This window comes from Carlito syrichta, unplaced genomic scaffold (assembly GCF_000164805.1).
Source record: "Carlito syrichta isolate Samal-C Ts95f unplaced genomic scaffold, Tarsius_syrichta-2.0.1 Scaffold126413, whole genome shotgun sequence".
Taxonomy (NCBI): Eukaryota; Metazoa; Chordata; class Mammalia; order Primates; family Tarsiidae; genus Carlito; species Carlito syrichta.
Window position 1 is genome coordinate 413,771 of NW_007070509.1, and position 17,943 is coordinate 431,713.

Consider the following 17,943-nt stretch of genomic DNA (forward strand, 5'->3'; position numbering starts at 1 on the left):
CCCACACTATCCCTTTTCTTTTCATTCAGGCAGGATTCAACAAAAACCTCCAGTGAGAATTATGTCAGAGACGTCTGCTATTTCTAAAAAACAGCTAAAGGGGGAGCTCTCCCACTCAGTACAAAGCTAGGAAGCCTCACCTCCAGCTCATTCCAGCTCCTCAACAGCTGTTCCCCCAAACCCCTAAAGTAAAGGACCTAGTGCCCAGGAACTTGCAACGGGACCCAGAAAAAAAACCCAGAGCAAGTTCCTGTTGTGGAAGCGTCTGCACCTGGCTCCCCGTCCCCCAGCCCAGAAATGAAAAGCAGCTCATTCCTTCTAGAGTTCTGTCCTACCTCTCCTATCCCTCCCCCTTCCCAGGGGCTCTGTAGACCCCTTCCCAGCTAGGACATTACCTGACCCAGCTTTCGCTTCGGTCTTCGGCTCAAACTTGTTGCAGCTTCCCCTGGTTTCCAGGCCAAGAAGTCATGTGACCAGAAACTGGCCAATGGAAAGTCAGTTTCCCCAAGGAGGCGGAAACTTTTGACCAATAAGAGCAGGAATTCAGAGTCGGAGGAGACGGGAGCTCTATCTATGCAGCCCCTAAAACCTGAGCTTACCTCCTGGTGGGCGACTGCGTCCCAGCAAACTGAATTTTGGATGACCTCTCCTTGCCCAATCTAAACAGTTTCTACAGGGAACCTCCAAGCTGAAAGGCAAATAGTGGTGTCTCCCAAGATGACAAGGACAAGGGGCTACGATGGCCCCAGAATAGACAGAGACAGCTGTGGAATGGGGGATGGGACAAGGACGAGTGGCAAACTGAGGGTTTGGAAATAGCCCTCCTGCCACCTTCCCCGCCCTGCTCCACCGCAAACTGTTTAAGGATGCCACTGCAACTTCTTAAAAAGCGGGGGTAGGAGGGTTTTTTTTTTAAATCCCAAAATAAACTTGCTACAATAGGAGCAGCTTCTCCCCTCCCCCCTTGGAGCCCGCCCCCTTAACCCAAACAACTGGGAGTTCGGGGCGGGGCCGGGGCAGGCGGGATGCTAAACCCAGAAGAGCTCAAGCACTTGTCTCCCAGAGGTCTAGGTGCCAAGTCTCCGGGCTGGCTCCAGGACTGGCCCAGGAATGTGCTCAGAAAGGAAACTCGGTTTCTCACAGCCGAAACCCAGGGGGATGGGTGAAGGGACACAGGCTTCTCTGGGCTCAGCAGCCTATACCAGGGTCAGCTCAGGGGCCCAAGCTTTCTGCCATTTCCACTTACAGGGACCCCAGGAGTATCCATATCCTCAGCCCCTAAGCATCCTTCCCAGCAGAGCGGCTCATTCCAACATTTTCATATAACAACAGCAAAGAGTCCTTGTTGGGATTTTCAAGTCATTTTATTAATCCAACCATACAAAAGACCCCAACCACCACAGCTCTGCCACCACTTTCTTTCAAAAACTAGTGGAGCAAGGGCGAGAGGGCATAGACTGAGCAGACACTCCACTGGGAGCCATTTTACAAAATGCAGAGGGGGGACAACACAAAAATAGCAACAGATCGAGGGGTTAACAGAACCACAAACACAACACAAATGGAGCAGTGGGAGTGCCACCTACGCTGTTTTTGAGTGGGAGGACACTGGAGGGACGCCCAGACCTGCACTCTTCTCACAGCCTCAGAGGCAGCCAGCTCCACCTGGGCAGTATCTTCTCTCAAGTGCCAGGGGACTGGGAGAAGCAGGGGACCACAGAAAGTGGGCCTGTGCCACCATATCCCATACTGAGGGACCACAAACTTCTCTGAAGAGGGCCACACACCATGCCTGCCTTCCCTACCCCAATGAGGAATGTGTCCATGAGCTATAAAAAGGAACGTATGTGAGGGGCTCCTGATTCAGTCCCAGGCCCATCTCTGGCAAGCAGTGCTTAAAAAATAAAGACAAAACCCAGGGCAGGACTTTGGCTGAGAGGAATGAGAATCACTAGATCACCAGGCCCGAGATGATATGGAAGAACAGTAAGCCAAGATAGAAGCAAAAATTCCAGGCTCTTCCACCCTTTAGTACCATGGCAATGAGGATACCCGCTTCCCCACTCATGAGGCTGTGATGGGGCCTCACCTGGGTGCTTCTGTCAGAAGAAATGAGGTATAAGGGCTCTGTGCCTTCTCAAGCCTTCCTGTGATCAAGTCAGGAAGGCAGGGGAGCAAGGATGCTGAAAGCTGAATTACATCACTGCGTCTGTGTGCAGCAGATGGGGTGAGGGTTGGACCACCAAGCTTGGACTGCCACAGCAGCCCAAACTTCAAATACTCTGCACTCTGTCAGACCACATATCCCAATTTTTGGCAAAAACATGGTCATTAGGAAAAGAACACAAGAGAGGCTAAGAAAGGACCAGTGACTTTGGTATGAGGAAGATATCTCCTGACAGCATCTCTCACCTACTGTCTTGAACCCCCAAATAACCAAGAAACTGCCATAGCCAGGAACTCTCCTGCTTCTTTGAGCTATTTGGTTGTCTGAGGGGGCAGGAGTCGGGTAGGTCTTGGAGGAGGCAAAGGGGGTATAAAAGGGGGGAAATTCCCATTTATTCCCTAAAGCTGTCTCCAAGAGCCCATAAAAAGGCTATTGCAGGGATGACAAGAGACCCCAATTCCTCTGGCTGAAAACCTTTAAGCCTTGACTTCAAAAACTAAGGCTGGGACTGCGGGGCTATGTAGGGCTGTCAGGCACAGGTGTTAGGGGCATCCTTCATCTGCAGAGGGGCCGCCCCTGCCCTCCGGATCTTCCTCCAGCCCACCCCTCTTCTCTTACAGCCACACTCCTAGGCCTCCAGAGACAGCCACACAAAAAATGGCTCTGCTCAGCAGGGCTTTGGTTTCCTGGATCTCTGCAGATCTCCACACGTAAGTTTCCCACAAAGCGAGCAATCCAGGCTCTTCTGCCTGCCCGCCTCAATTCCTTTTCAGCCCCAGGAGCCGTTGTGTTTCTGCCCCATGGGGATGGAAAGCCAGCACAAACAAGGACCAAGAGCCAGACTTGGAAACAATCACCCTGGAAGAGCAGGGAGACATACGCACTTCCCTGGGCCACCTTGCCAGTGTCACCCGTCATTAGCAGCCACCAGCTGCCCCATGCCCTCACGGATGTAGACAGACTGGATCTCCTTGGTCTTGAGGCAGAGATCACAGGCCCAGACTGCAGAGGCCTCGGTGGTTAGCAGCCCGTAGGCACTCTCAGTCATGCCCGTGCACTCGCGGTGGAACCACTTCTGGCAGGAGGCCTCACACAGAATGGCATCCTGGTCGTCATTCACCTCACTCCGACAGGCACCACATGGGTACACCAGGCCGGGGGGAGGCTGGGGCCCCGAGCCCCCGCCTGCCTTGCCAGGGGGTGCCAGGCTGTTGACATCTGGAGTGCCCCCACCCCGCCCGCTGCTGTTTGGGGGGAAACTGGGCTGGTTCCCATTGACAGCAGCAGCTGGGGAGCCTGAGTGGGGTTCCTGGGGAAAAGCAGTGGGAGCAGATGGATTTAAGGGCTTCCCCCCATCCTCGCCACCAGGGCCAGGAAAGCCAGGGTCTGGACCAGGAAAGGGACTTGTGTTGGGGGGCAGGCTGGGGAGCCCCTGACCAGGTCTCTGGAGAGGAGAAGGGCCAAAAGGAGCCCCTGGCTGGGCAAATCGTTGGGGGAGAGAAGGGGGCCCCAGCTCCCCTCTTGGAGGCTGTCCCATGGTGGGTGAGATCATGGGACCAAATCCTCCCACTGGGCCTGGCATCATCTGCCCACCAGGAGGACTGAAGTTCTGACCCAGAGGCTGGTTGAAGGGTTGGCTAGGAAAGTTCATGTTGCCTGGGGGTGGGTAGCCAGGGCCCTGGGGGGGCAAGTTGAAAGCAGGGCCCATGGGATTGGGAGGGAAAGGAGGAGGCTGTCGACGAAGTGGCTGGGGACCCCCTCCACCTCCAGTGCCATAACCTGGGGGAACCTGGCCTGCCATGCCCCCCTGTACACGGAAACCTCCAAAGGGCACAGGGCTGCCAAGGAATGGAGGGGCTGCGCCCCCCACCTTAGGAGCTCCGAAGTCATCCTCAAAAGGGTTGGATGCAACCAGGTGATCCACCATGGGAGTCGGGGGTGGCGCAAACTCCGTCAGATGTGAGTATGCAGGGCCCTAGTAGGGAACAGATGAGTGAAGGATGAGGTCATGGAGGAAGACAGAGCTAAACCAAGAGAGCACCACAAACACAATACTCGTTTTGGAAGCTGGTACTGACCAGCCCAGATCTAAAATCAAGATGGACCTTAGACTGCAACAAACAAAGAGTGCATAATGGAACCCGAATAGTACAGCCTAGTTCTGCCTGTTTTGAAAAACAGGCAGAACTAGGCTGAAACTCCAGTTGACTCTGAACAACCTCAAGACCCTGGAGCAGGTATTAGATAGGAATAATGAGGCTGAGCGCAGTGGTTCATGCCTGTAATGCCAGCACTTTGGGAAGCGGAGGTGAGAGGATTGTCTGAGCCCTGGGGTTCAAGACCAACCTGGGCAACTTGGCGAGCCCTGTCTCAATAAATTAAGAAAAATTAGCCAGACGTGGTGGCACACGCCTGTAGTTCCAGCTAATTGGAAGGCTGAGGCAGAAGGATTGCCTGAGCCCAGCAGGTCAAGGCTGCAGTGGCTGTGAGCATGCCACCGCACTCCAGTCTGGGCCATAGAGTGAGAGTCCTACTCAAAAAAGAAAAAAAAAGGAATAATGCCTAGCTCCCAACACTGTTAAAGCACTTTAGCACAATTCCTGGAACTTAGAAAAGGCTTAATGAATGGTAGGTGTTGTGTTATCATCATGAAGGAGCCAGGATAGGAAAAATGGGAGAGAGAAATGCTGTAACCCTACCTGATAAGGCCTTTGGTCAAACCAGCTCTTGAGGGAAGATACTGTCGCTTAAATTTGTTATAAAGTTGAGGAAATGACCAGAGACAGTGCAAGAAAGACAATTTTCTCCCTGAACCTGATGCAAAATACAGATACTGGAGTGGCAGAGTAAAAGGGCACCACCAAAAACTGGTAGGAACTACCCCCACCACCAACCAGCACTCACCTGAGTATTTGACTTTCTTCGTTTCTTTTCTGGGCTCTTCATTTGCAGACCTGGAAGAGCAGCAAAAGGCAGAAGCAGACAAGTTTCCTTGAGGTTTCCCCAACCTCTTTTCTCCCAGTCATGCTCTGAGAAACTCCTCATGTATTCTTAGCTTATTCAACAAATGCTGACTTGTGTATTAGTATTTAACAGATACCAACAACAGGTGTGATATGGAAAATGAGTTGCGACTATGATCACACTGTCAGTTGCGTCCTCCTTTAGAAGAATGTCCCATCTTTTGATAGCCTCAGACTCCAAGTGAGTCCTGAATTCCATGTGGTTCCAAACCCTACAGCCCTCAATCTGTGACAACCTGTCCCCAACCCCTGGAAGGCTACACCCACCCACCCTTTTCACCTGAGCCTCCCTCCAAGCCCTTCGGCCTAAGAAGCACCCGCACCCACCACCCCTCCCCTCCGAGGTTCCCAAGTCCTGGGCCTCCAGCCCCCTCCCCTCGCCGGGCTCTCACCGGCCTTGCCCTGCTTCCTCCCGGTGCTGGGCGGCGCAGGGGGCGGTGCGGGGCCGCCACCTCCCTCCAGCTTGTCCGGTGGGGGCGGCGCCGAGGCGGCCATGGAGTGAGGGACCGATCAGCGGCGGCGGGGGATGGAGGCGCCCTCGGGCTGCACCATCGCCCAGAAGGGAAGTCGGGGCAGCGCAGGCCCCCGAGCTGCAGAAGCCCAGAGTGGGGAGATAGGAAGGCGCCGAGCCGGAGCGCGAACTGTGCGCTCACTCCAGACTCGCCGCCCGCCAGCGGCAGCAGCGGCCGGAACCGGAAGTCGGCTGGGCCGGCACCACTGAGCGCGGCGAGGGAGGGGAGCCCGGGCTGAACAAGACCCTACGTTCCAACCTTGGAGGTCGGGGAGCTGGCACCACAACCCGACCTAGTGGAGGGGGTCGTATGCTGCGAGGGAAGCGGCCCACACCGGCTCCCCGCGGGGCGGCGGATTGCGTCACCCCCCGCAGTCGGACTGTACCAACCCGGCCGCGGAGGTGCGCGCGCCCAGGAGGCCCAAGCAGCGTAGGGGCCGGCGTTGGGGCGCCGAGGTGCCCGCGGCTTGAGCTCTGCCTCGCCCCAGCCCCCTGCGCGGGCACGACGTTCACAGGGGACCGTGTCCCGGGTCGCCCCACAGCCGCGTCCTCCCGGCGCAGAAGCTCCGTAGCCTCCCGCGGGGGCCGCGATCTCCGGCCTCCCCTCCCGCCGCCGAGAGCCCGCGGCGAACACAATAGGCTTTCGAGAGGGGCTTAGAGGCCGAGGTAGAAGAAATATGGACTTTAATGAAGATTTTTTTTTTTTCCCTTTGGTATAAGTGAGACCCGTGAAAACATCCAAACAAAAAAAAGGCCAGGATGTAAACAGGCAACTCTCCCTTATCCACAAGGCATAAAGAAAGAGTGGAGCCGGCTTCTTTCGTGTGGCCATGCTGGACCTAGTACAGGGCCCAGCATGCAGAAGGTACTCAATAACTGCAGGTTTAAGTTTCTCCTTCGTGAATCTGTAATAGGTATTCAGTCAAGTTTCTGCTTCTCAGCCTCGTGGTAAGAGGCCCAAGTTTTTATAGGCCTAGCTGGAAATCAATTTCATTTGCCTCAGGTCTCTGGTATAAAAGGTAATGCTGCCGATCCCAGTTACCATGCAGGCCTGGGAGAGGAAAATGCCAATAGTGTAAAAGGGCTTGGAAAAGTCAAAGAGGTGGTGTATAAATGTAATCGATTATCATCTTGTGCTCAAGAATAAGCCACGGAAAACAGAATTAGGAAAGTAAATCTACACTCCTAAAATATATGCATATAAAATAAAAAACCAGTGCAGTTCCAAATCTACAGATGGTATTTGGGATTGTCTACTGCTTTAGAGTCGCAATACCCCTGTTCCAGCCTCCACAAAATCCACCTGGAAGAGTTAACCATACAGGAGGCCCACCTTCAGTCATACCCCAGTATCCCAAGAAGGGGCAGCTGGGCTACAGGAGGAAGGCTACACTTTGGCTGTAGAGAATAATAAGCATGCAACATTGGAAGGGCGGGGCTTACAAAATGTATATACAGACCCCTTGGGGTGAGGGGCCCCGGCCAGGAGGCACTGAGCAAGGGAGGGGTCCATCTCCCCCCTGGCCGGGAGGGGGGCTCTGGGGCAATCTCTAAGGGTTGCATATCCCTAGGGGGAGAGGGGACAGCTGCCACTCTTGCCTCTGTTCTCCCAACCCAAACTGAAAGGGGTGCTGAGCAAGGAGAGGACAGGGTCCCAGAAGCCAAGAAGGTGTCAGCACTCCGTCAGTGAACTCAAGGGCCTGAGGACTCTTTGCATAAAATATCTGCAGACCTAGGAGATGGTCAAAGGCACAAAGTTTAAACACTGGGAGAAGGGAGGGAGTTGTTGAGACCTGGGGTATCCTGAAGCCCAGAGATAGACCAGAGGTGTGATTCATTCCCCCTTCCCCAGAAGGGTGATTGCTCCACTGGGCCTATCACCACAGGAATTTTCCATGACAAGCACTCACCTTGGGGAAGGGGTCATCAGATTGGCACAGGAAAGGCCCAGGCAAAGGGCCACTCTGTACATTAATACTTTGGTGATGTCTGAGGAGAAGCAGTATTCTCCCCCAGGCTTCTGACTCAAACCCTCTCAGCGGGATACTAAACCCAGCATCCACACTACTCCCATCTCCTACACAAGGCCAAGCCCACAGAACACTCCCAAATGATGTCCTGAGAGTTAGGGACTAGGGTGGAAGGGGTTGGAGGACATCTTCTGGGAGAGTATTGGGGCGGATCACAGTTTCCGCTCCACAGGTTGCTGTAGACACAGTTCGCTGCCCGCAGAGATGATGGGCAAGTGATTGTCCATGTGGTAGCTGATGAGGTGACTGACACTCTCGAAGCGGTGATCCTTTGTACGAACCTGGGAGGGTAGGAAGGAAGTAGGTCAGTTCAGGTGATGAGTCAAATAAGATCTCGACCTCCAAGTTTGAGAAAGATAGAACAGTCAAGAGGACTGAGGAAGGAGAAAGATGGTGGAGAGGAGGTGAGGCCTGTCAGTCTTGATCACTGAGGCTCCTCTACAAAGAGAAACTAGAGACAGTTGTGGGGATGGGCAGGTCAGTGAACTGGGAAAAGGCAAAGGAGACATCGCTCCCGAGACAGTGAAGCTGAAGGATATCTACACCTTTCTTGACCTGGAGGAAGTTGACATCTCTCAGAAGTATATACACAGTGCAAAAGACATGGAAAGGAGGCTGAGACTACTCGAGAATAGAGACCAAAGTTCTGAGGGCAGTGGGACGGACAGTGTGGATAAGAGAAATGACAGTGGTCTGAGCCCTGGGTCTGGGGAGCTGGGAAGGCCCCTGGATTATTTTGCAAAAGGAAACTTGGGATATCTAGCCTCTAAGCCTCTGACATTGAGCATCACAACCACTCCAGGGTGGTTTCCTCACTTATCAAGAGAAGGGGCACAGATCAGATGAGCACCTTCTAGCTCTTATGGGCTTAAGGCCTGGGTTTTGAGGACTAGCTAGGACTGTAGGAAACAAAGCTCAGGTTAAAGGATGTGAGAAGGGAAGGAGCCCTAAGCCACTGGAGGCAGATGCCAGGCAGCTTGAAGAGCAAGGGAGGCCTGTAGAGCTGCCCAGTGGGGGATGTCTAAAAAGCAACAAATGAAGAAATGGCAACACTGTCGGGCTCTATGCTTTCCTGCCACTCCCCACCCATACCGCTGCCACACTCACCACACCCTCAGGATCCACTAGTAGCAGGTGCTTGGGCTGCCCACTCTGCAAGCCAGTGAGCACATACTGGCCAGGTGTGGTCGTGCTCTCCCGCACCAGGAAGTCCCCGTTGAGCCGCAGCAGTGCCTCAGCCTCCCGCCGGCTTAACTTCCCATGAAACCAGGGCTCCCCTCGGAGCTGCTCAGCCATGGACACAGACTGGGGAGGTGGAGGCACTCGAAGGGCATCTTCAAAGGGCTCTGGGGGTGTAGAGAGAGTTTAGGGGAGGCAGCAGGCACAACACACCCAGGACCCAGACATCAGGGAGGGGAAGCCAGGAAGGAAAGAAGCTGGGCAGGAAAGGAGGAGGAACCAAGCAGGAAGCTGTGGCTACAGAGAGGAGAGAGGAGCACTCACTCATGTCAAAGAGGTCCCGGGGTGCACTGCCATTGATGGCAGGATTGGGGGGCCCAGCCCCACCAGCTGCTTGCCGGGTCTTGTCTAGGTTCTGAACATTGACGTAGGAGGGATCATCAAAGAGCTCTCTGCCTGCTGAGGACAGGGAGGCTCGACAGTGATCCCAGCCCTGCCTCCCGCACTCCTGGCTCTGCCCATCTCAGTTCCCTTCATACCTGGGCAGGGTGGTGGTGGCGGCATCTGTTTGCGGACTTCTGGTTCTCCCCCGACAGGCTGGCCTACGGGCTGCGGGGATAAAACTAAGGTGAGACCAGAGGCCCTAACGGGCTACTCCATTGCATACCCAGCCCATCTCCACCCAAGCAACTCACCAGTGTAGCTCCCAAGTGGCTGGGGGTCTGCGTACTGGGTGGAGTCGGGCGAGGAGCCCCTGGAGTGGCTCCTTCCCGAAGCCTCATGTCTACCACCCCCCCAAGAGGGGGTTCCTTCCCAGGGAAGTCATTATAGTACTGATGATCAGGTGGCTCATCCTCCTCCTCATCCCAAGCTGAGCCATCAAAGCCAGCCATCCTGAGAGAGACAGGACAGAGTGACAAGTGTGGGTGGGTGGGTGGGAGGATGGGAGGATGGGAGGAGGGCAACAGTGGCCATGTCCTGGACATTTACTAAGGGTTAGGCCTGAGGCTGGGTGTCTCGTTCACATTATCATTTCATTCTCCTAACAACCCTATAAGGTTTCCCCAAGGTCTCACAACTGAAAAGTAGTACAGCTGAGACTTAAATTCTGGTTTGACTTTAAAACTCATGTCCTGATCACTGTGCTTCTCCCAAGAGCAAGGGAAGCACTCTGCAGTTAGGACAGGGCTCTGCATCCCTACCAGCCCCAGAGTTCATCCCAAGGCCTGAGATGGGAAAGGTAGTGATCTTGGGGAGAAGAGACATCCTCCTAAACCCAAATTCTTGATAGCTGCTAAAGGCAGGAAAACACAGCAAGAGGAATGGAGAAATGGGCAAGAAGGAATAACAGGCCAGAAACCAGGAGGCTGGGAAAAGAACATCCCACCTCGCTAGAGAGAGAGATGCAACTTGAGGCCCTGGACTGTAGCTCCACCATGGGCATAGGAAGAGCTGGCCCTGCAGCAGGCAGGCCTCAAAGGCTTTCCTGATGGGCCACAGGAAGCGTAAGAATGGCAGGAAGTAGGTAGCTGGGCACACGGGTTCTTTTTCCTTCCCTGAACCTCTCTGGGCTGAGCGTGGGAAAAGCAGCTCTACTCTCCCAATCCCAGCCTGGGGCCCACGAGCTGCTTACATCCTCCCTACCTGCTTACCTGTCATGGGGGGTGACCAGTTTTGGGGGGTTCCTGAGGTATTGTTTGAAGCGCAACTCGAAGGCCTGGCCAATGGTGCTGATGACGTCCTGGGCAAGCCCTTCAGGACACTCCAGGATGTGGCAGGCTGGGGGCACAGCAGAGGCTGTCAGTGAGCTCTGAGGTAGGGTTGCTAGGAGGAGGTGAGCACAGGGGCCCTTATCTTTCTCAGCAGGAGCACCTGCTTAGCTCTACTAGTAAGAGCAGGGAAAGATGACCCCAGGTCCTGCTCACCTACCTCATGGGCAGCTGGTCCTACCCAGTGCTCCCCACCATGCCTCACCTCTCTGATTCACAGGGTCTTTGGCAACATAGGCGACATACTCAGCTGTGTCCTGGGGTAGACAAAGTCAGAAGAGGCCAGTTAGCTAAATTTTACAGCTCACCTTCCCCTGACCCCTAAAACCCAGTCCTTTTCAGACGTCCCCGCAATCCTAGCACCCCTACCTCCCTAGCCAATGTCCTCCCAACCCATAGCCTCTTGCTGTTCACCCACCGCTTTTGCTGTTCCCCGACTCACCGGATCCCCGCCAGACGCAAATGAGATAGATTGCATGTGGTGGTTGGCGATGATCTGAGAATTAGGGCACGGGATAGAGACGGAAGGGAAGGCTGTCAGGTGGCTTCAGGGCCCACACAGGGGCCTCCTGCCCCGGCCCACATCCCTGGTGCCCCAGTCTCATTTCTCCTCATTTCTTCTTCCCTCCTGTTCTGCTGCTCCCAAACCCTCTCTCCTAGCTTTTGGCCTAACTAGATCTCCCCTTAGCCCCGCCTCAGTGGTTCCAGTCCCCCAGCCCAACTCCACCAACCTGTTTGCAGTCTGCGGCCATGAGGTTGAGGCTGCTGGTGGAGACGGTGAGAGTGATTGGCATTCCAGCAAATTTCAGGTTACTCCTCCCCAGGATAGAGCTGAGCGGGCGGCTACAAGGCTAAGGGGAGCCCAGGGTCTCAGAAGCTGTGTTCCCAATGCCAGGAAACCACACTCCCGCCTGCTGGCCCTCCTCATACCCCATACTTGCTTTCCCCCTGCCCCTCCACATCCAGCAGCATCCCTATTCCCACCGACCCCAGGTACCTTTCTCCTCCTTGTCGCCCCCTTAGCACCCGGCACAGCCTCACACACCAGACTGATGGCCTCCCTGGGGAAAGGGAAGAAGGTATTCAGACCCAGAGCCTGCCTCCCACTAGGGCAGCCACAGGCCTGGGGGAGGGGAAAGCCAGACTAGACTCCTGGGGCACTCCAGGCTCTTTGTCGTGTTGGATTGAATTAAGGGCCTTTAATATTTGATGACACTGAGAAGCCGCTTCCTGGCTGATTGGGTTAGGGCCTCAATGGGTACAGCCCCACCCCCTTCCAGCTACCAAATGTCCCATTCCCTTCCCAAAGACAGCAGCAGCCTTCCATTTGCCCCCAGTTCCTACTCCACCCCTACCTGCCAGCTGCATCTGCCACCTTCCCCTCAGCTCCCAAGGCTGGACAGGTAAGAAGATCCAGACCAGAGTTGCCTCTTCTCATTCAGACCTAGCCCTACTCCCCCAACTTTCTCTCAGTTCCCTTACTACTCAAAACAAGCCACCACTCGCACTGCCACCAAGTGACCCGCTCCCTTCCTCCCTTTCCTGTGGCCTCCCATATCCCAGGACTCCCACCGTCCATCACCCTCCCCACTGACCTGGTGACCTGAGTCCGCGTGTTGAAGTCGAGGGCTCGCATTGACTGCAGGACCTCCACACAACCCATGTACTGAGGGGAGGGAGGGGAGGAAAACGGGTCAGCCACTTTCCCCAATCCCTTCACAAAGGGCCCTAGGACTTTTCCCTACGTGGTCCCTGAGGGAAGTAAAGAGGAAGTTCTACCCACTGCCTGTGGCTACATCCCACAACCAACGTGAAAGACAACAGGGAAAGGGGAGAGGAAGAAGGCAAGCAGGAAGGACCTCATGCATTAGGAAGAGCATTTGGAGGGGACTGACAGGCACTGGGTGGGATAGAGTGACATCTCCAGAAAGGGGGAGTGGAGGGGCACATCAAGAAGTCACTCATTCCGACACTTAACTAGGAGCTTCTGCCATGCTGAGCATTGTGCTAGGCATGGCAGGGTGGGGGTGGGGGCAGCAGAGCTGGAAGGGAATGGGCTACAGAATCAGAAAAGGGGCGAGAAAGGTTTGAGAAACAGGACACTGAGATGGAGGGTGTTGGGGAGCAGTAGGAAAAAGATTCCGGCAGAGCTGGAATGAGCAGAACTGGAGGGGTCTGGGGGAAGGGAGGGGAGGATGTTCACTCACCCGAACCAAGTAGGAAACCCCGGGTCCCATGACTTTGTCGTTGGGATGCAGCCAGCCCCGTGTGGGCTTATTGACAAAGCTCCCGTGCCGGGTCCACTCCTCGCCCCCCAGCTGGCCCCCTTCCACCCGAGTCCTGCGCCCGCCGCCTCCACTCAGCTTGTTCATGTCCTGGAGGAGGGGCAGGGGGCCTGAGTCTGGCATGGCTGCCCCTACGATCCCCTCCCCATCCTCGGCGGCCCTTCCTGGCTCCCCCTTAGGCCCTGGGCGCCCTCCAGCCGGGTTGGCCAGCTTCAGGTTGCTCATCCGGGGAAAGAAGGAGCACAGGGTAGTGGGACTGTCGTCCCCAGGCAGAGGAGGCAGGATGGGCCCCAGGGACGAGGCTGATGGAGAAGGCAGCTCCTCCGGAGGGGTGGACCCTGAAGCCCCCTCCTCCAGCGATGACAAAGACTCATTCCGAAGTGGGTTGTACTTGGGCTTGGGGGGCAGGAGATCCATGGCTGGGCTGAGGGTGGGGGTTGCTGCCCAGCCCGGCCCCCCTGCCAGTTCGGGCAAGGGGGCCAGGCAGGGGGCATCCCCAGACCCTTAGCCTGGTCAGACCTCTGTGGCCCAGTAATCACAGGAGTCCTGGGGAAGGAGAGAGACAAGTGGCTTCCGCTCCCCCAGCTCAGACCCAGACAGTTTCAGGCCCCATCCCCGCCCAGCGTGGAGCCTCTTCTCAGGCCGAGAAGAGAACGGGCTGGACCCAGAGCTGCCTAGCTCCTCCCCAGGGGCGGGGAGCTAAGGGGAGAGACCAATCCGGAGGACAGTGCTGACTCACAGGCTCAGAGGGGCTGAGCCCCCACCACCGCCCCAACCTAGAACTCAGGCTATCCGTGCCTCTCTCCCCTGCCCAATACAAACAACTAGTAAGCTGGGGAGGAGTAAAGTGGAAGGAAAAAGGAGTGGGAAGGAAAGGAGGGAGATAAGAGGAGGTCTAGATCAATCCAAACCGGACACAGCAGGCCATGGGAGCAGGAAGCCTGGGAAGGGTAGGGGGAATGAGGGAGGAAACAGAGCAGCTGCTGTGGAAAAGGGAGGGGATCCCAGAGCTCAGCATTTCCCTTCCTGTCCTGGTTGAACACTCAAATTCCTCTGTCCTCCAGCCAGGCCACCCCTCATCACTGCACATACACGGGGTGTTGGCCCCAGGAAGCCTGGGCCATTAGCATCCTCTTCTACAACAGCTGTGGACTGGAGCAAGTGAAATGGGGAATAGAAGGACATGGTCCCAGTGGATGCAAAGCAGGGCCAAAAGGAAGAGCAAAGTGGTGAAGGAAGGGAACTAACGTCCAACGTGGTGCATCAGGGAGCTGCCAGACAAGAATGGAACAGGAGGACATGTTGGTCAAGCCTCATTCTCTTAGCATGGCACCTACCACACCAAGCAGCAATGACCCATGACCAAGCATTGTTCGTTCCCTCTTTCCATAGACCTAGTTAACAAGACAGGCTGGTAAGGGCGAACATGAGGGGTCAGGGCAATAACACTAAGGTCAACTCCCTAGACCTGCCAGGTATACTCATGTCCCACCTCTTGCAGCGCTCCAAGCCCCACCATAGAGTGCAATGTCCCTCACACCAGGGAAGGAGTCTAGCTGGGAGAGGTGGAAGACTGAAACAGGTCTCCAAGGGAAATGGGAACTACAGGCCAGGAAGATAGGGGTCAAAAGACAAATCTGTCAATAAGTACAAAAGAAAGGGATGCCAGGGAAGATGGGCTGAGGCTGGATACAGGGAACAGTCCTAAACCCATTCCTTCCACCCACAGCTTCCTGCCACAGCTCTGCTGGAGGAGACCAGAAAGGAAGCTGAAAAATGACCAAAAAAACAAGAAGTAAAGAGACACATATTCTCCCAGGCTCACCTTGGAATTACCCTTAGATTTATTTCAGAGGATTATAATAATCTATATGATTATTGTGATTAACAATGCTAGGACTTAAAATGTGTTGGTTGTTATGTTTAACCCTTTCATCTCCACTTAGTCTTCATCCCAAGAGAGGTTTGTCAATCCATCACCACTACTGAGAAGGAATGCTATCACTCCATTTCCTAAGGATCCAGCTCTCAGGGTTACAGAGAATGAGGAAAGGACACTGTCATAGTCTTACACCCCCAAAACACAAAAAACACACTAGAATGTCCTCATCTTTAGAGATGGTGTTATGTGGCAGCTAGCAGTATCCACAGGTGGGGACGGACCAACAGGTGTGGGCATTTGGAAAAGAAAGAGGAAGTATGACTCTAAATTTGCATAAGGAGAAAGGAGATTGCCTACTGGAAGTCCAGGTGATTGGGTGTGGGAGTGAAACGCTTTATGTGGCTTCCCAGCCAAGCTGGGAGGAGGCAAGAGGGCTGGGAGGAGGCAAGAGGGCGGGAAGCAGCAGGAAATGGCGAAAGCCTCAGGAATGTTTCCAGCAGGGAAGGCTGGGAAAACGGGGACAGGAGGAATGCCCAGACAAGAACTCTGGCTAGGGGGAGGGGAAGAGCCAGAGAAGTAGGGCCTGACCAGTACCCCCACCAAAAAAACGGACAACCAAAGAAAACACCCACCCCCTACTCTAAACCAGTTTTCTGGTGGTAGAAAATTTCCGCCCCATCACACCCACATGCTACACAACAAATCCATGGCCCTACTCAGCTATGGATAGGTAAGACCTACAGTTATTTCTGAGATAGGGCTGGCCCCGGGAAGGGAAATTTAGGAAGTGGCGCTGAGAATCTATGACCAAGTCTCTCTCACTTGCTCACTCGCGTGTCTAAGCCCAAGTTCAGCCACCTTGAAGTAGGTCCACCCTTGGAGAAGGGTAAGAGAGAAACAAGTCTGCCTCCAATCTCACTCCTCACAGCCAGAGATGGGAGCTCTGACTTCTCACCCAGTGGAGAACGGGAGAGCTGGAAAACTGATCCCAAGGCCCCAAAGAGAGGAAGGACAGGAAAACTGCAGGTGAACTTTCTGGGACTGAAGACAAGGCTTTTAGCCTGATGACCTGGGTCCCACAGGGATGAAGCTCCTGAGGGGGCGTGGTCCCCTAGGAAGCATGCATCAGACTTCTAGGAGGCGAGGCTTCTGGACAATCAGACGTGGATTACGGAAAAGGCGGGGCTTAGAGGGGCGGGGCCCTAAGGGGGCGTGGCTTCAGCGAATCCGAATCTTTCTTGAGGAGCAGCGCTTTGCTCTTTTGGGAGCTAGGCTTTTTGACAGACGGGAGTTAGCGGAGAATTGTTGCGAGGAGGCGGGGTTTCAGAGAATGGAAGGACTAACAAAGGGTTTTTCGTAGTAGCGCTTGGAACCATATCTGGGGAAGGACTTCCAGGACCACTGGGAGACAAGGTGGGGTTGGGGTCAATAAATAAACAAGTCGGGGTTCGGGGAGCCCCCTGAAATTGGAAGGTGGGACTTCCGGGGAGGGGGCCTCAGGAGGCGGGACTTATTAATGAAGACCGGAAGTGGGGTCCCGGGAGAGGGGTTCCGGGGTGGAGGAGTGGGTCACCTAAGGAGAAAAAAAAAATCAAGACTCACCAGGGCCTCATGGAGTCTCCGTACCGCACCGCGGGCCTATTTGGCTCCAGATCACCCCACTGCCTGCTTAGGTCGCAGCTCCAACTTTCTCCCCGGGCCCGGCCTCCCTGGAGAAACTTTATTGCACTCACTTCCGGCCTCACTAACCCCTGACCCTCTACCTCACGGTCCCTCCTTCACCCTTCCCACTTTCCCGAGCCAGCCAATGGTAGCGCAAGAACGCGCACGGGAGCAGCGATAGCCAATAAGAGGCCTGTTTCTGCCCCAAACTCTTTCTTGAGAAACGTAAGAACTGCAATCCAATAGGGACTCGAGGGGAAGCAAATCTAAGCCAATCGAAGGCCTGAAAGTGAAACTGTCCCGCCTTGCGCCGAGCGGACCAATAGGAAGTGCGGGCGGCGTGTTTGAAAGCGAGGCCAAAGTGGGTGGGAGCGCGTGCTGCTGGGAGTTGTTTGGAGGTTGGCGGTGCGGAGTTGGAAACCCGCAAGCAGCGCGGTTATGTCGCACAAACAAATTTACTATTCGGACAAATACGACGACGAGGAGTTTGAGTACCGGTTAGTGCCGGCGCGGGGGCCATAGCAAGGTCGTAAGCCTTGGTAATTGAAGGCACGAGGAGTTACGGGGACTGAGGCACAGAAATGGCGCATGCGCTGGAGAGAAACGGGATGGGTGTGCGATTGGTTGAAGGGTTAGGGCGCATGCGCGGAGGGTGGGCGGCGATCGTAAAACAATAACTTGTTACGAATTTAGAGTCTGCCCTGTGTTGAGAGGAGGCATAGGTGGGCGTGGTTAGAGTGCTGACAACCGTCACCATTGAGGGTTTATGGATCGTCTCTTAACTGTGTTGGGCAAATTAAAATTGCTTGTCTTCTGTAGACTGCTTGTATGATAGTAATTCTATAGATCATACTGGGAGAAGGTGGCGAAAAGCAGAGCTGGAATTTTACTCAAGTCCTCAGTTGCTTATTAATTCGTGGAAAAGACAACAGGTGTAGTTGTCTGGCTTGTTTTAGAAAGGAGGTTGCTTGGAACTGCAATGGAATGAAACTGGCCATGGGCATTGAGGAAAGACGTAATATGGGCCTAATACATGACCTTTAAATAATCTATTTAAGGAAACAATTAAGGGATGCTTACAGGTTTCAGATATTATGTTCAAGTCCAAGGATAAGACGGGGGCTCTGATGTTCATAAACGTAATCTGTTAAGATACTCCAGAAAGGTGATAGATATATGCTATGCTAGAGCCGAGCCAGGGTGTGATGGGAGCATGTAGGCTGAGATGAGACTTAAGAAAAGTAGGAAGGAGAAAGCACCTCTTGACTGATATTGTTTAGAAGACACTGGATAGCCATCTGCCAAGGACGGTTAAAAAAGGAATCTCTGCACAGGATGCAGTGTTTGGATTTGATAAATTTTCGGTTCATCATAATTCCAGATTGGAAATGAAGGAATACAAAGTATTCTTTCTTTTTTTTTTTTTTTTTTTGAG

The 17,943-nt window shown here is 54.4% G+C and overlaps 4 protein-coding genes across 6 annotated transcripts in view; 1 reads left to right on the top strand and 3 right to left on the bottom strand.

The window, feature by feature from the left end:
- PBXIP1 (PBX homeobox interacting protein 1) overlaps positions 1–5,764 on the bottom strand; it is a 16,413-nt gene extending 10,649 nt beyond the window's left edge. Inside the window, exons 1-4 of the mRNA XM_008048599.2 lie at positions 5,583–5,764; positions 5,072–5,121; positions 3,957–4,142; positions 2,413–2,490 (exon numbers count right to left, since the gene is read on the bottom strand). The gene's annotated coding sequence lies outside the window, so the exon portion shown is untranslated. The remainder of the gene's footprint in view (positions 1–2,412; positions 2,491–3,956; positions 4,143–5,071; positions 5,122–5,582) is intronic.
- Positions 1,346–5,887, bottom strand: PYGO2 (pygopus family PHD finger 2). Its single transcript, XM_008048586.1, has 3 exons — positions 5,583–5,887; positions 5,072–5,121; positions 1,346–4,142 (listed from the first exon to the last, which is right to left on the bottom strand). The coding sequence occupies exons 1-3, from the start codon at positions 5,683–5,685 to the stop codon at positions 3,075–3,077; spliced, it is 1,221 nt and encodes a 406-aa protein (XP_008046777.1). The 5' UTR covers positions 5,686–5,887; the 3' UTR covers positions 1,346–3,074.
- Positions 5,888–6,355: 468 nt separating this feature from the next.
- SHC1 (SHC adaptor protein 1) lies at positions 6,356–16,675 on the bottom strand. Of its 3 annotated transcripts, XM_008048589.2 has the most exons (13): positions 16,449–16,675; positions 12,887–13,054; positions 12,275–12,345; positions 11,677–11,740; positions 11,411–11,530; positions 11,122–11,175; positions 10,885–10,936; positions 10,563–10,689; positions 9,606–9,804; positions 9,450–9,519; positions 9,235–9,369; positions 8,839–9,077; positions 6,356–8,012 (listed from the first exon to the last, which is right to left on the bottom strand). In XM_008048589.2, exons 2-13 carry the CDS (start codon positions 13,049–13,051, stop codon positions 7,884–7,886), a joined length of 1,425 nt encoding a protein of 474 aa, XP_008046780.1. In that variant the 5' UTR covers positions 13,052–13,054; positions 16,449–16,675; the 3' UTR covers positions 6,356–7,883. The 3 variants fall into 3 exon arrangements, with proteins under 3 accessions (XP_008046780.1, XP_008046779.1, XP_008046778.1); XM_008048588.2 differs by lacking the exon at positions 16,449–16,675 and having other exon boundaries at positions 9,235–9,366; positions 12,887–13,952; XM_008048587.2 differs by lacking the exon at positions 16,449–16,675 and having other exon boundaries at positions 12,887–13,952.
- Positions 16,676–16,842: 167 nt separating this feature from the next.
- CKS1B (CDC28 protein kinase regulatory subunit 1B) overlaps positions 16,843–17,943 on the top strand; it is a 5,283-nt gene continuing 4,182 nt past the window's right edge. Inside the window, exon 1 of the mRNA XM_008048590.1 lies at positions 16,843–17,005. Within this exon, the coding sequence (XP_008046781.1) occupies positions 16,947–17,005 (59 nt within the window). The 5' untranslated portion in view covers positions 16,843–16,946. The remainder of the gene's footprint in view (positions 17,006–17,943) is intronic.